Source organism: Patella vulgata, chromosome 6 (genome assembly GCF_932274485.2).
Source record: "Patella vulgata chromosome 6, xgPatVulg1.2, whole genome shotgun sequence".
Taxonomy (NCBI): domain Eukaryota; kingdom Metazoa; phylum Mollusca; class Gastropoda; family Patellidae; genus Patella; species Patella vulgata.
The window spans coordinates 58224629-58241994 of NC_065884.2; the positions used below are offsets into that span (position 1 = coordinate 58224629).

Consider the following 17366-nt stretch of genomic DNA (forward strand, 5'->3'; position numbering starts at 1 on the left):
CACCAATATTGTCCTTTAATCTCTCAACCCTATCTCAGCGTTTTTACTTTTAGTTACGTTCTCGTACTGTAGCTATTGCGAGGGTGACATATATATATATGTATCGTCTGCTACAGCGCAGTATATTGTCATTAAAACAACAACAAAAATAATTTAGATGATATGATTTGAAAACAGTAATTGATCACGAATGCTACACGCAACTTACAACAAGAGTGGTATTCAAGAATACGTTTTCATTAAAGCATAGAACTAGAATACTAACCTAGTTCTATGATTAAAGAGAAAAAGACTAAAAACGTCATTTTCCCTAGCATTCGGCATTTGCCGAAGAATCAGAGCTAAAAATAGACACCGGATATACGTCACACGTAAAATCTCCTGAGAAGTACCCGTATTAAAATTATACACAACAATACTGAACCATCATGTCTCGTGGGAATAAAGTAGCTTATGTGGAAAATGATGAGCCTTCATTTATAAAAAGATTCAAAGAGAGGATAGGCTATAAAGAAGGACCCAATGTCGAAACAAAGAGGGAATTGCCCGATTTTAATGATGAAGATGAAGAGTCTAATAGTAATAAAGACGACGAGAAGCCAACTATAGTAGTATTAAAAAATGGAGATTTAACATCTGAGGAAGTTGAACAATTACAGCTTCAAATAGATAAAGAAGAACCAGCACACAACATTGGAGATAAGATAGTTTTTAAACGACCTCAAAAAAGGCAAGCTGAAGAAGAGGGTGATAGTGGAGCACAAGTAAAGAAAAATGGAAAAACAAAAGGCAGTAAAATTAACCAAAAATCCAAAGAGAAAAAATTAAAAAAGAACAATCTGCTATCATTTGATGAAGAAGAAGAAGATGATACTTGAATAATTGTCATGTTTTAGATGATTTTGATACTGTGATATGCCCGGAAATTAATTCCTATGTATTGCAGCTTTTGTGCAAAATATTTCAGTGTAATTCTTCTGAAATGAGCCCTTAAGAATATTGACTATGCTAATCAGTGGTCAATATGGAGAGTAGTTATTACAAATACAATGCATTAAATTCTGAACTTTAATATATGTTTGGTGGTATCAGTTTATAAATGTCATTTAATATGTGACATTGATTTAAAGGGATTCTCTAATGCAGTCTAATTACCAAATTTTCAATCTTCATCTTCAGTTTGTTTACCAGATTCCCATAAACTCTGAAACTGTACACGTCAAAAATTTTATTTGATTATCAATAGTAATATTGTGTAGCGATTAGCAGTTATTAAACATGAAATGTTAGATAAAATTGAAATGGTGGGGGAAAAAAAAATGAAACAGACTGCTATGGTAGTAGTTTGTTGATGCTTATCCATTGATGGTATGGATTAGAATGTAAAACCAGAATTTAAGATCAACCATGTTTATTTGGTCTCGTAGTTATTCACACTCGAAGTCAAAGATTACATAATGGGAGATAATTCCAAAAGACTCCACTAACTAATATAATAAAGGGGAGAAAAATGTTCCATGAAAGGTGGTATTGGCATACATTGTATGGCGGATATGAGATATAACTACTATAGGACACTACATAGTGGACCAGAATTACTTGGGAATCTACATGTTTTACGTTTGAATTAAAAATTTGTAAGCTTGTCAATGTGATACATATTATAAAAAAAGATTTTTGATATTTAAAATTCATCTACTGTTTTTATTGCTAAACCGTCCATCTCCCCCACCGAATTATATAAATCTTTTGGGGAATTCCAAAGTCTGATATATTAGGCTTATTTATATTTTGTTATTTTTCTAGAACAGCTGATACCACTTTTTATATGCCAACATATGTCGTTACCCTGCCCGTCCGTAAACAATTGGCTTGTGAACGGGACAGAGAATAGAGTTTTTGACGGAATATTTTAAAATTTTGTGTGAAGCATCGTAGTCACGAGAGGATGAAGACTTTCAATTTTCAAGTAACTGATTAATCTATATATAATGAGTACAAGTTTACCAGTTTAAAATCATCTTAGTAGTTTAAAATCAACTCAGTTTAGTTTTTAAAAAAAAAGTCAATATGTATTCAGTGAGTGCTAGTATAACAGTTCAAAATCATCTCAGTTTAGTTAATAGAACAGGTTAAAATCATCTCACTAGTTAGTAGCTTAATCTCTATTCAATGAGTAACAGTTATGCTCCGAAAACCTTGTATTTATACACCATTTTCAGTGTATAGTGATTTTCTGTTCTGGTGTTTCTCCCCTTTCTGAAAACATTGTGAACACAGTAGAGGCTATACATGTTTTTAATGGATTTCTTTCAAATTTGGGGTCATGAGAGGATGAACCCTATCGATATAAACCCTTTCCATTCCAGAGCATCCTTCCCTTGTGAACATGATAAAGGCTGTAGTTTTTAATAGATTTTTGTAAAATGTGGTGTGAAGCATTGGGGTCATGAGAGGATTGACCCTATCCATATTCAGCTTTCCGAGACTTTCTATTCCGGAGTTATGCCCCCTTTTCCGAAAAACCTTGGGAACGTGACAAAGACTATGGTTTTTAATGGTTCTTTTTCATTTTTTCATATTTGGCTTGGAACAATCCGCAGCGTTCCGTTCCTGAGTAATCCCCCCTTTGTTGAAAACTGTGTGAACGCGATAGAGGCTGTAGGTTTTAACAGATTTTTCCCTAGAAATTAGATTTCTTCAAGGATCCTTAGATCCTTGTCAAATTTGCTCAACATAATTCAAGTTTTCCATTTGAATAAGCTGCACTTGTGACAAAGCTGCTGGGCAGTTGGAAATAAAAGTAGACCATAGTACCGCTGTCTTGGCAAAATTTCCCTCATAGCACAATGCATGTCATAATATATATCTGTCTTCGTTCCCAGCCGGTGCAGAAAAGTAGAACTTTAGTTTAAGCCCCATTTCATTTCATATCCGTATCAGGGTTATTTCCCCATTTCTGAAAACTCTGTGATCATTGATAGAGGCTGCAGTTTCTTTAAAGCTAGTGAACAGGATAAAGATCAGATTTCTTGACAGACCCTTTCCTTTTCAAGTTTGGTCAACATGCAAGTTTTTCTTTCAGATAAGTTGCTGTCGAAACATGGCTGCTGTTTGGGTGTGTTTGCCTGGTTATTTTTTATAAAAAAAAAGGACAAAATATTTGTCTATAAAAATAGTTTATATTTCTCTATTTATTTATATAATAAAAACATTTACATCATTCAAATTAGAATATAATGCATAATAAATATCACAATAAAACTATTTAAACATACATTATGCAAGAGATAAATCTGCCTATTGCAGGTCTTTCTTTAGGCCTGAAATGTTATCTAAATTATTAATTAGACATTAATTAAATTATCCAGACCATAATCAACTCTCAATGTCATCGCTAGCCTGCGATATTTACTGGATTAGGATCCCATTTGCTGCTCAACTTCCATTCATGATTTAATCATGAAATGGATTATCGAGACTATGTTTCTTATCGTGCCGACTTTAGTAATGATCATCGAGGCTAGGCCGAAATTTCAATCGCTTAATTCTCGGTTCATAGTAGATCAATTTGATTGAAATTTTCAGTAAATTGCTTTTACATTATCTAGTTTTTAACTATTATAGTGAGAACTGCCAGCTCTTTATCTAATCTCCCATAATGTATCTTCAAATCTATAGAACATTACTGTCAAGCCAAAAGCCTATAAAACCACAGTCTAGACAACAGCCCATACAACTACAGTCAAGAAAACAGTACTGTCAAGACAGCAGCCAATACTGCTGCAACCTATAAAACAAATGTCATGACAAGACAACAGCCTATAAACCACTGCCAAAACAAGACAAATCTATAAAACTGCAGCCAAGACAATGCCATATTAAACTTCTGTCAAAACAACAGAGTATAATATAACCTATATCAAGACAGTCTACAAAACTACTGTTAAAATTGTAGTCTATAAAACTACAAAAAAGACAACAGAATATAAAACTACTGTCAAGTCAGACAACAGCTTACAACAGTTTCTAAAATAAATAATAAAAGTTAATATAGGCTTTTTTAATGGTTGAAACTGTATGTTGAATTTCCATAAAATCAAATCAACTGATAATACCCAATATGTTAGTATGTGTATTTTAAATGAAAATTAAGATTATTTGGTCGACTAGACAGTAGCAGTCAAAACTGTAAATATATTCAACCATAAACTTTTGAAAATTTAATAATTCAATTTTTATACTTAAAGTATTTAGCCAAAAAGGATTTAGCCAATCACAATCGCAAACAGCAGATTTCAAATAGAACAGATGACTAATAAATATCTATCCAACTAGGAATGAAATTAAGATCCAATTTTAATTAGACTGTCAATTCTTATATTTACAGTTATTTAAAATAATACTTTAATTCCAATATGTAAGTAAGAGCTTGTCGTCCTATGTATTATCCTACCTGAAGCTATTCAAATGACAACTGTTCTAATTCTACATTAAACTATAATAAGATTATTTGAATTCTTCGATTTCTTCTTCTATTTCTTGTTGTCTGATGAGTTCCCAGTATAAACCTTTTTTCTGCTTTAAAGTATTATGATCACCCATCTGGAAATCAAATAAATAAATGAAATAAGTAGGTTAACATCCACTAGAGACAAACTAGGTCATTCGGGACTAACATATGGATGAGTTATTTCAAATTAAAGATTTTGGCAATGTTGAAATGAAATGGGGTTTAAGGTCAGATTTATGACGATAACCATATGCCACGTAGTGTGCTATGACAGAAATTTTGCCCAGATGGCAGTGCTACCGTCTGCTCCGAATGTCAGGGATATTTAACATATGCTACCACTGGTATTCACAGGATTTTGCTTTCCTTGCAACGCTCTGCCCTGAAACACTTACAAGGGGAAATCTGGCTGGAATATCTTGAGGAATGTATGCAATGTACGGCCTAAGAACGTCTCTTTAAATAACATACCTCTACAATCTGACCATGTGTTACTACTGCTATGAGGTCAGCATCTCGTATAGTACTCAATCTATGAGCTATAATTAACACTGTGCGACCTTTAATTACGTTATCTAAAGCTTCTTGAACTATTCTCTCTGATTCAGCATCTAATGCACTGAAATATTAAAAACATAATATATAGATACAATATCTTTCAACTAGAAGTGTTCATCTATTCTCTTATGTTACGGTATAAGGCTGTGGGGGTGGGGGGTAGTGGATCAGGTCTCAGTGTTTCATTTCATGAGTTTCTACAACTGGATTTTTTAAAGAATGGATCCAATTTTAAGCATCTATTCTGAAATATTGGTAGTACAGAATTTGGTTTACTTGTCTTCACAACACCAAGCACGGGAAGAATTGAAAAAGCAAAAATTATATTTCTGTATAGGAAACACCGACGCTGATTGGTTAATCAGTGATTCAGAAGTTGCCTTGCTGCATGACCCCGGACACGACCTCCCTTCATGTAGTCGAGGCCATCGAAAGTATAAAAAAACGAAACTAAGAATATATCTGTATTTTAATCAGATAGTAAAATAGTTTGAGTTACCTAGTAGCTTCATCTAATATTAATATAGAAGGATTTTTGATTAAAGCTCTGGCTATAGCTATTCTCTGTTTCTGTCCACCTGATACTGTTACACCTCGTTCACCTAGTACTGTACTATAACCATTGGGAAATGTATTAATAAAATCATCAGCATGGGCTTGTTTCGCTGCCTCTATAACCTGATAATATAATAGATAATACATAGATTAACCATCAACATCCTTTACCCTTGTATACCAAAAACTAAGTCATGGAAACAAAAAGGTTATTAAATCAAAAGAATTACTAATTAGCAAACGCACAACTACTATAATAGGTACAATCAGTGAAGCTGAAACATATATCAGTATTCTGTGTTTGATTACATCCCGAAATCCACACCTAGACAGGAATTGATCATATGAGATCCAAATTGCAATTGAGAACATTCTTGACCCCATTACTTCTAGGCTTAACGGATATATGTAGGTCTGAGTCATCCATTTTGCTAAGAGAAATTGTTACAAGGGACTACAAGTTTCATAACTGGTTGCCTTTAAGCAACAAATACTGTATCAATATTCGCTTAAATTTTGTATACAATTATTTTTATCATATTTACCTCACTATCTGTAGCATCTGGACGACCATATCTAATATTCTCCATGACTGAAGTAGCAAATAAAACTGGTTCCTATACAAATAAAAGAATCATTTAAAAGAATGTCTATTTGTGTGGTTTAACCCCTGAGGACATTTACCAAATAAAAATGGATGTATTGTGACCTAATTAATTAAATATCACTTGCCCAGTAAAACTTGAATATTCTGCCGACATGTTTCACGAGAGAATAATTCATAATAAAATTAAAGTACAGCAATTCCTACACAAATATTAGTGTACTTATGAATGGTGAATTGTGATATACATTTTGGGTTCCATGGATTAGAACTAAATAAATCAATTTTATAAATGACACAATGCCCTATTTTGTGCAAGAGAATAATTATATACAACTTAAATATGCGATACTGACCTGATTAATGAAACCTATAGCTCGACCTCTCAACCATGTTGGATTTAAATCACGTATATCTTGACCATCTATAGTTATCTGCCCCTTATCAATATCATAGAATCGTTCTAACAATGCTGCTACAGTAGATTTACCTTCAAAAATAAAACATTAACTATACTTAGCGACATACGTATACCACTCCTTATTACACGACTAACACATATTGAATGTTTTTGTTGTGTACCCTCAATATTCTAGTGTTCCACCTAGTGGTGCTAGACTAATAATTGTTTTTCGGAGTGAGAGAGAGAGAGAGAGAGAAATGGGGTTTAATGTCCACTCGACACAAACTAGGTCATTTCGGGACAAACATGGTTTAATTTTATTTCAATAATTCGCTTGCGCGTAGGGGTCTTTAGCAGTGGGGGGAAATCAGAGGACCCGGAAAAAACCCACAAGGTTGGACAGGCGACCCTACTCCTTGTCACGTACAGCCGGGGAATCGAAACCACGCCAGTTGACTCAATGACAGGCCTTATGATACAGCGCGCACGTGCTAATCATTCGGCCATCCAACCCCCCTTTGTTTTGCGGACGCTTGGAAATAAACCAGTGGAAGCACTACATTGTGGTGACTTGAATTTCACGGCCAACATATCAGCTCTCTGCCAATCCTACACAAATTTCCCCCTTAATACCAAACAAGATAACATCAGAGTAATAAAATTACCTCCTCCAGATAAACCAACAAGAGCCAAAACTCTTCCACCTTTTACATCTAAACTAAAATTCTTTAATATCATCTGAAATTAACAAATAAGCCATTTAAAAATATATGTTACACTTAAAGATACATTTCTACGAAAGTATGTATAGGGTTATTTACTTCCAATAAAAATATGGCAAATTTGGTATACATGTATATGGAAAGTAGAGACACCCAATCTTACTACAATACTTGATTTTTTGAAAAATACCCACGAGGCATGCACAGGACAAAAATGTAAGGAGATCAAATTGTACAAGCTGAAAATGGAGTACCCCTCGGCCCTCAATCAAGTCACGTGACAAACAAGATTTCGTAATATAGAATTTTACATCTTCAGTTAGTTATCTTCAGATTATAATGTTTTGAGAGGGAATTAAAGCAAACTTTTTGAATATGTATTTAGTCCAAATATATCATCAAATAAAACAGTTTGTACATGGGAAGGCATCTTTAATTGTATGGAGTTTGATCAACCCAAATTGAACATCAGATCAACCCAAATAGAACATCAGATCAACCCAAATGGAAACTGAAAAAAAAAAATTCTACAGATGAACATACCTGTCCTGGCCGAGTAGGATATGAAAAATTAACATCTTTAAACTGTATATCACCTTTGAGACTATGAAATGGTATTATTTTACCACCTTCTAATGGTATCTTTGATTCACTATTGATAAACTGAAACAAGAAAAACACAAATCTTATACAAAAAAAAATATTCTGGTTCTATGATACTGTTCTGGCATAAGTTTTTATTTAATTAGAAAAAAAAAAAATATTTGTCATCATTATGTAAAAGTATAAATACTTCCACAAGGAAATTGCTGTTTTAATTAAAGTCTCATTCCGTCATTTTCGTGCAATAGGAATCCCTTGCAAACTACAATATTGTATTAAAATTCACTTGCTCTGTAATAAGCCTGCGCCATTTGGTTGTGGGCAAACAGAAATGATAGGGCTATTCTAAATCCGACTGATTCGAATCCGGGAGATTATCTAGAATTGGTATTTTAATTTTGTTTTCTTAATTATTTTGATTTTGTTTTCTTAATTAAATAATCAATTTTAGTATATACTGTATTAGAGTGGATTAAGCCGTGAGAAATTTGATTAAACACAATAGTTCTATAGAAAACAATTACTGCACTTTAATTGGAGCTACATTTCTATAATGATTCTCTTGTCAACTAAAGTACAGTAATTGTTTTCCATACAACTCTTGTGTTTAATCTAATGTGTTCAATTAACAATTCTGTTTAAACATTATAGAGAAATTTGATATTTTAGCAAAAAATGCAAATGATGCATTGTGACTTGCAGAACACAGGAACATTCCTACCTCAAAAACTCTTGCACCTGCACTAATCCCTTTTACAACTTGTCCAAATAATAAAGACATATGGGCTAAAGATCTGTAAGGCAAAATAGAAATCAATCATTTATAGAAAAGACTATTATTGAAACATCTTTGAGTATTAAGTGTGATTGTCTGATTTCATAATGTTTTTCATCCATCAATGACATCTACGTCCTTTGTTTGAATATTACAGATCAGGGGGTTTTGTTTAATGGTAATGATTATAACGGTAATCGTTAAGAGTTTGACCCAGTTACTGTAACTCACCTGTGGATTTGGGACACATATGGTATGGCACTTGTTTTAAAAGGAGCTGTAGAAAGGTGCGCCTAAACCATGAATTTTTTATTTTGCCTTGAACACCTCTGACAAACTCAGTTTGTGCCTTAAATATGCATGCGTCTAATCCACCGACAATTACAGTAGATTGTTACCTATATGTATTTACCTTTCTATTGTTTGTGTTGCTACTAGAAACGACATCAGATCACCAGCAGATAATTCATGTAATGACATCATATATCCACCAGCAAACATAGTTCCTAATACAATACCTAAAATAAGTAAAACATAATATATAATTGTGTATTCATAAAATTGTATCTTGTAACAGTTTATGTAACAGCTAAACTTGCCTATTGCCAGGCATTTTGCTGTATTCAAATGTTATATAAATTATTATTTAGAGATGTATTCACATGATAAGCCCATAATCAACTCTTTAGATCATTAGATGGTTTAGATATTGAGTGGATTAGACAATGTCCGCCATATTGCATTAAACGATAATATGGTCAAAATTACTGTTAAAAGGACTGACAACAAGACTTTATTTAAATGGCAATAGTACTTGAACATCAAGACTATTTAATTTATTGTCAAAACTTCAAACATTCATAACTTTGCTCAAAATAAAGTATGCTGTCTTCATTAACCTGGTTGGTGAAACAAAGTAGCATGTTAAACCATATTTCATTTCATAAAATCCAGTGAAATTAACAACTATAATTTTGCTTCAGATAAAACAGGGAGTGCCATTTTAAGTTTTAAATGACGACAAGAAGTTGAAATTTGATTAAAATATATTCTATAAGACACATTAGTAAGAAATATCTTACCATTTAAAGCTACCGTATATTTCCAGTGAAATTAATAATCATAATTTTGCCCCAGATCAAACAGCATGAGAGAGGGGTTTAAAGTCCACTTGACACAAATTAGGTCATTTCGGGACTAACACATGCTTCTATTTTATTTCAATAATTCGCTTGCGCATAGGTCTTTAGCAGTGAGAGAAAACCCACGAGGTTGATTGGCGACCCTACTCCTTTCATGTACAACCCGGGAATCAAAACCACACCAGTTGACTCAATGACAGATCTTATGATACAACACGGCTAACCATTCGACCATCCACCCCCACCCCCACCCCAGCCCACCTATCAAACAGGGAGTACCATTTAAAATACACTTTAAAGACTTTATCATAATAAAAATATATCTTACCATTTAAAGCTATATTGGCTAAACCCTGAAATACACCTATACCAACACCAAGTTGTATATTTAACTTCCTAGCTTTATTTAATTCACTACCATATAATCTGAAAAACAACATTGTATCTTTAAAGAGTCAACAACAATCGGTGTGTCTATTATTAAAGTGTTTTCTCTTGTGTTGTTTTCTTTTGTACTGATTTGTTTTATCTCACAACTTTTGAACATGACAAATTAAATGACTTAAAAAGAAAAACCAACTGATAAATCATACAGACTTTTCTAAAAATCATACAGACTTTTCTAAATATCATACAGACTTTTATTCAAATCATACAGAAATCACAATGACTTTTCTCCAAATCATACAGAAATCACAATGACTTTTCTCCAAATCATACAGAAATCACAATGACTTTTCTCCAAATCATACAGAAATCACAATGACTTTTCTCCAAATCATACAGAAATCACAATGACTTTTCTCCAAATCATATAGAAATCACAATGACTTTTCTCCAAATCATACAGAAATCACAATGACTTTTCTCCAAATCATACAGACATCACAATGAATTTTCTCCAAATCATACAGAAATCACAATGACTTTTCTCCAAATCATACAGAAATCACAATGACTTTAATACAAATCATACCAGTTTTGGTTGTCAGAACAATTATCCATTATTTATGAAATATAAATCATATCTAAATACAGTGTACATACTCATTTTCTTTTTTCTCCATTGCAAAAGCTCTGACAGTTCTGACATTACCTAAAGCTTCATCAGCCACAGCTGTTGATTGGGCTACCTATAATAAAGTATAATATGAATGAATAACAAACAGCAACATGAATAATGCATATCAACTTGAATTTACTGCAATTACAAATAGTCTACAACAATAGACTTAACCACATTTCTCATTTCTAATTGTGTTCGTTCTTGACCACATGAAGTTTCCCTGTAAATTCGAAAAAACTCTTGCCAAAAACATGGACCTGTAGAGTATTCACAATAAATTGGAGGCTAAATAGGAGCAGTGGATACAATGACTGTAGCATGTTATGTGTAGGTATCAAGATAAATTTCTCATTTAAAATGCAAAGGAGGACAGCAATATATGTAGCTGAGACTGGAATGAAATGTGCACTTAACATTGTCATTTTTGTGCCATATTAGGGAAATTTTGCTTGGAAAGCATATTTCTAAGAAAAACAATTCTGAATACCAGCTTCCATGTGATTTTCGTGCAATAGGAATTGATATATGAGATCTAGATTTTCCAAGATACTCTTACCTTGTCAATCTTAAAGTAGTTTCATTACTGGTATGTATTATTAAAGATGCCTTCCCACGTACAAAATTGTGTGATTTGATGAATCTTGGGAGGAATGTATCTTTAAATTGTCTTTTCTTGTACAGTATAAATAATTTGTAAAATAAAATTACCTGAGTTTGTGCATCTTTTGATAATTTTCGTAAAGTTGAACCTATTAATGAACCGCCTATAATAATGGCTGGTACGACAGCTAGCATTATACCTGTTAATTTAACAGATATTAGTAATAGAGTTGCTACACAGCCGATTGTCTACAATAAAATATATAAACATAAAAATATTAAACATAATATTATAGGAGAAAAATTGTATTAATACCCAAATCCCCAGTGGTATCATTCTGTTGTACTCCACTAAACCCTTGGTCGATTCACGGGGGAGGCACAGTCAAATAATTCGCCCTTGATACTTGTGCTAATTTTATCGAGCAATCAAAAAACCTGAAATGAAGTGGGCGAAGGGTAGTAATGTGCATCTTGATACAACAATCCAACTGAACCTGTTGTTTAGTGTGTATGTCACTTTATTTTTTATATTAAATGTCTTTGTGAGTACTATGTGAATGGTCCCAGGGGTTAGTGGAGTAGAATGGAATAATACCAATAGGGATACCTAGGATGACCTAAATATGGAAGTTTAATGTGTCATCTATATATACTTTGATCATTTTGAGATAAATGCCTCAATTTCTGTAGTTACCAGTGCAATGCAAAGTTTGCCAATATATGCCCAGACATTGGTCTTCCCATCTACTCTTCTTTGATTTCCAACAATTGAGGGTCTTTTTGTGCGCATGCTAATGTGTACATGGATGAACCTCAACTTTCCGCCCATCCAAATTGCTTGGCACACTGATTTGTCAGGATAAGTGATGACCACACTTGAAAAATCCTGAAGGTTCTCCTCAGCCCAGGCACGGATTTGAACCTGGGTGTAGGGGAAATTAACTTATTTCTTTGCATAAACACACAAAACAAATCTCTTAAGTGATTAGTTCTATTACCTGAGTAACAGCTCGTAAACCCTGAGATATACATAACTTGAATGAACTTTTAAAATCTTGAACATCAGATGTCAACCTGTAAATAACCAGACAAACATCTTTATCATATACAATCATAATTTACCCAAAGGACATACTTTCATCTCTATTACCATATATGGCTCTATACCATATAAGGCATTGTTTACTACAAAAGATGTACTAAAAAGGTTTAATTTAGAAGCCATCAATCTATCGATGTAATTTGAAAATACACTTTTGTATATAAGATGTTTAGACACGATTCTGATAATGTAATTTTGTCTTCCCGTATCTATCAAATAAGCGAAGACAGATACTTATTTAGGTATAATATTGACATGAACTTGAGCAGGTGTACCTATTTTTCGTTATGTCTTTGTGGTAATCATAAATACTAGCTTTTTCAAGAAAATGATATGCTACATAATGTTTTTAGTTCAAGTCTGTTAGTATTAAAAAGATGCATTATGTAAAATTTAGATAAAGAGATGACAGTTCTCATTATAATAATCTGAGAATAAATAATAAAAAGGGATGAAATAAAATGAAATGAAATGGGGTTTAACGTCCTACTGTTCTGCTCCGAGCTGTGCTAACGAAGACGGGTATACGCCATACAGTGTGCTATGAGGGAAATTTTGCCTGGACAGCGGCACTACGGCCTACTCTTATATCGAATTCCAAATGTCAAGGGATCTTTTACATGCACACCAATGTGTACATGGGACCTCGGTTTTCCGTACCATCCGAACGACTAGACAGCTGTCCTTGTCAGGCCCTCCATCCTGCATCACTGACAAGGGGGAACCACACTGGAAAATCTGGATGAACTTTCTCGGCCAATGCAGTGATCAAACACCCAACCTCCAGGCTAGCGAGCCAGCATCTTACCCAATTAGCCACGTGATCCCCCCCCCCCCCCCCAAAAAAAAAGGATGAATACATTGAAAATTTCAGTCAAATTACTTTATTCTGAGTGAAGTTATGAAGGTTTAAGTTTTGATAAGAATAATGTAGACTCAATTTTCATTTTTACCATTCAATGTTACGATAATAAACAAATTCTTGATTATCCATTTTTAAATTAAATTATTAATGGTCGATCGTGTTTCAGTCCATTAAAAATCGTGACCATCTGATGTTCTAGAGAGTTGATTATGGGCTTGTCTGCTTTGTTATTTAAATACTGCCTTGTCATGTAAATAAATGTCTAATTAATAATTTATATAACATTTGAGGCTAAAATAAAGACCTGCAATAGTCAGATTTCGCTCTTACAAAATGCATCTTTAAAGGGAATCAAAGATTATTGAATCTGTTTCCTAAAGTTGAATTCAGTTTAATGTGTAAGACCTACCTATCTATTAACTCCCCTGTTTTATATTTATCAAAGAATTCTATATCCTGTTTTATTAAAGATTCAAATAAACGTTTCCTCATCCTGGTAGAAACATTTTCTCCAACAGTAGATAGTAATGTTATATAACAAAATGTTAATAAACCCTGAAATAGACAAATCAATAGGACAGAGCTAAAGAGATGGGGTTTAACGTCCACTCGATACAAACTAGGTCATTTCGGGACTAACATATTGTTCAATTTTATTTCAATAATTCGCTTGAACAGGCGACCCTACTACTTGTCACGTACAACCGGGGAATCGAAACAAGCCAGTTGACTCAATGACAGACCTTATGATACAATGCGCACATGCTAACCATTCGGCCATCCAACACACCCTATAGAGGTGTATGGTGAAGTCATCCAACCAACCATTATGTTTGTGACTTTATGGTTAACCATATTACTGTGATCTGAAAGTGTCGCCATAATTCAAGACTCAAGCACATGAAGTACATGTAGGGAACATGTGACTATGCTTTATCCTAAAAAAACTACATAGTATATTTTGCAGAGCGTACTGTACCATAATTTCTTTATAAGGAACAATGTATTAGACTCTTAACAGTTAGTCACACCATTTGAATAATGGTTAGTAGTGAGCCTTTGCAATACCCACGGAACCAGTCGGATATTGACAGGTAAAAAAAATCCTAATTAAGAGCTGTGTACTGACCTGGACAGAATATAAAACAACTAGTCGTAAAGCAGGTCCTTTAATCTGTTCCATAAATAACTCGGCAGTTTGTGAGGTAAATTGTGAAATAACATTTACAATTTCTCCTAACATTATTGGGATTTTAACATTAACTAAAGCCACTGCCAGGGCACTCTGAAACAATATCAAATTAAAATCTTACTTCAGTAATAAGAATGTTTAAGATAATCTTTTGGCATGAACTCAATACAATTAAAAAGAGAGAGAGAGAGAGAGAAATGGGGTTTAACATCCACTCGACATAAACTAGGTCATTTCGGGACTAACATATGATTTAATTTTATTTCAATAATTCACTTGCACATAGGGTTCTTTAGCAGTGGGAGGAAACCGGAGTACCCGGAGAAAACCCACAAGGTTGGACAGGTGACCCTACTCTTTGTCACATACAACCGGCGATTCGAAACCAGGCCAGTTGACTCAATGACAGGCCTTATGGTAGGTATAGCGCGCACGTGATAACCATTCGGCCATCCACCCCCAATTAAAAAGAGGCCCAGCAACAGATTTTACCCAACACTTATAGATGGCTCTGGTTTGTTTATATTGTCTGCAGACTATTCTGAATGTCTTGAAAATTTCAATTCATCAATTCTTTGTAAATACTCAATTGAATTGAAAAATGTTTGGGACTAACAAATTACTTTTAGAGATTTAACTTTCACAATAATAGTGGAGTAAACTGCCAGGAAATAAACTAATATTTGCCAGAAAAAAGGTGATGGGTTCTGAAAAACATACTCTTGGAAAATTTGTTGCTTGGGGATTCTTGGTGTGTCCACTTATTGTGGCTCTTCTGAATGTGTTAGATATGTATGTTCTCATGTGCTCCAGTTTTCTGGGTGTTGTATGTCAGGAACCATTATTTTTCTAAAGGACAAAATCGCTTGCAATGGACTTCTAAAGAACAGATATTGAGCGAATGTATTATCAAAATAGGTATATTTCCACCTCCATACAACATCACATCTCAAGCACAATTATTCAAGGTATTGATTATTACGTACTTAAAACGGTCAACCACAAAATAGGGGACATGTTGTGCTCAACAACATTTTCAGTCAGAGCGGTAAAATAGATGTTAATAAAAGCTAAATGGTTAGGTAAATATCCTTGGTGGTTAAAACATTGTTCGTTCTATGTTTACAGTGTATGTACCATTAAACAAATTGTAACTTACTGCCACTGACGCCAATAAATACCATATTTCAGGCCATAACATATGTAAAAATTCTTGCCAATCAAAATCTGGATCTGGCGTGTCATCTTCTTTTTTATCTAAAAGTCTTGAATTACTCTTCTTAGTTTTACACTGTGCTATATTATCCTTCCGCAAGTACCATGCTGTGCCAATTCCTAACAACGCTAATGGACTTGCCCCACATAATATATTAACAGAATATTTCTTAAGTGTATTTTTGACTAGTGTGAGATCTCTACTGTACAGCTGTGAAATTCTATGGCCTAAAAACACTCTACATATATCAGATTTAGATGTAAAAGTTTTTCCAGCATTTCGTGTTAATGGTTTAGTAATGGTCTGGTAAAATTTTCTTGTCCCAAACCTGAAAGGAAAAGTTAAAAACACTTTAGATTAATTAGGGAATGAATGAAATGGGGTTTAATGTCTTAACTTTCTGCAGCAAACAGGTATTGAATCAAGAAAAAAGGTCCAATCTGTATTCCTGATTGATGAGGGGATAATCTGTGTTCATCAACAGATAGGCCTATACAATTACCTTCCTTAAATAATATCGCTCCATTTATTTTTTTCAATGGTGCCAGGCCCAATCTATTTCAGGTCAGGAATCAGAAGATTGCAGCGATTTTGTAATCCCAATCGATGTGTAGGCCTATCTCACCAAGTATAAAAAAATTATTGAAATTAAGCTTGGATTGATCTCCAATATTGGCTACTTTGCTGTACGCAGTAGCATATTCAAGTTCTGAATTATATGTAATAAACTGAATATCAAATCAAAATGAGGGTTGGCCGTCATGGCTCCAATGGCTCCATAAAATAGGGTCAGCTGAGTATCCATAGTTATTTTGTTCTAACATAAAGCTTAGATCTATAAATATGGATCAGAAACGGAGAAGATAAAATGAGCTCCAACGAAACCATTGTGAGTACGGGCAGAAACTCTTTATGTCTGAGAACTGAGACTCGCTGGGTGTAGACTACTGCTTGTGGACTTTGCCCTTTTCATGTGTAAAACACTTTGACTTTTTATCATGGAAATCATCATATTCTTCAGCCGTCTGCACATCACCAACAACTACTGCTTATAACATGAATTTAGAAATATTAGGATATACTTAACATTGTCTGAAATTATTGGCGATGCTTAACTAACTTTCAAAATTGTACCTAAAAAAAATGATAATGACCTTTGGAAATTATGACATAATGTCATTGACCGGTGAAAATCGATGACATCGAACTTCTTGAAGTTCAAAGGCCTTCTAATCAATGGTGATCGTGAAGTTGACGCCAAAAGAATTTTCCATGCCATAGTTGAAAAATAGATGTCTGCACACGAACTGACTTAGACGACCCCGTTGGTATATTTAACTATTAAGTTCATTTAAAAATCATTTATCGTCGACTTTGACATGTTTACAAATTGTTCATGGGCGCATCCATCTTGGCGAAGCTAGCATATTTATTTTCGTATAAAATA

At 33.7% G+C, this 17366-nt stretch overlaps 1 protein-coding gene across 1 annotated transcript; it reads right to left on the reverse strand.

The window, feature by feature from the left end:
• Positions 1 to 3169: 3169 nt before the first annotated feature.
• Positions 3170 to 17326, reverse strand: LOC126823404 (mitochondrial potassium channel ATP-binding subunit). The gene is made up of 17 exons (XM_050552226.2): positions 17074 to 17326; positions 15863 to 16247; positions 14641 to 14796; positions 13921 to 14066; positions 12543 to 12618; positions 11650 to 11790; positions 10923 to 11008; positions 10204 to 10301; positions 9146 to 9251; positions 8680 to 8752; positions 7899 to 8018; positions 7299 to 7371; positions 6587 to 6720; positions 6172 to 6243; positions 5571 to 5749; positions 4985 to 5132; positions 3170 to 4605 (listed from the first exon to the last, which is right to left on the reverse strand). Exons 1-17 carry the CDS (start codon positions 17196 to 17198, stop codon positions 4510 to 4512), a joined length of 2214 nt encoding a protein of 737 aa, XP_050408183.1. The 5' UTR covers positions 17199 to 17326; the 3' UTR covers positions 3170 to 4509.
• Positions 17327 to 17366: the final 40 nt, after the last annotated feature.

Coding starts and splice junctions, on each gene's coding strand:
- LOC126823404 (XM_050552226.2), bottom strand. CDS start 17,198: ATGGCATGGAAAATTCTTTTGGCGTCAACTTCACGATCACCATTGATT. Junction 14,797..15,862: donor ATTTATTGGCGTCAGTGGCA/GTAAGTTACAAT, acceptor ATATTGTTTCAG/AGTGCCCTGGCAGTGGCTTT. Junction 7,372..7,898: donor ATCCTACTCGGCCAGGACAG/GTATGTTCATCT, acceptor TGTTAATTTCAG/ATGATATTAAAGAATTTTAG.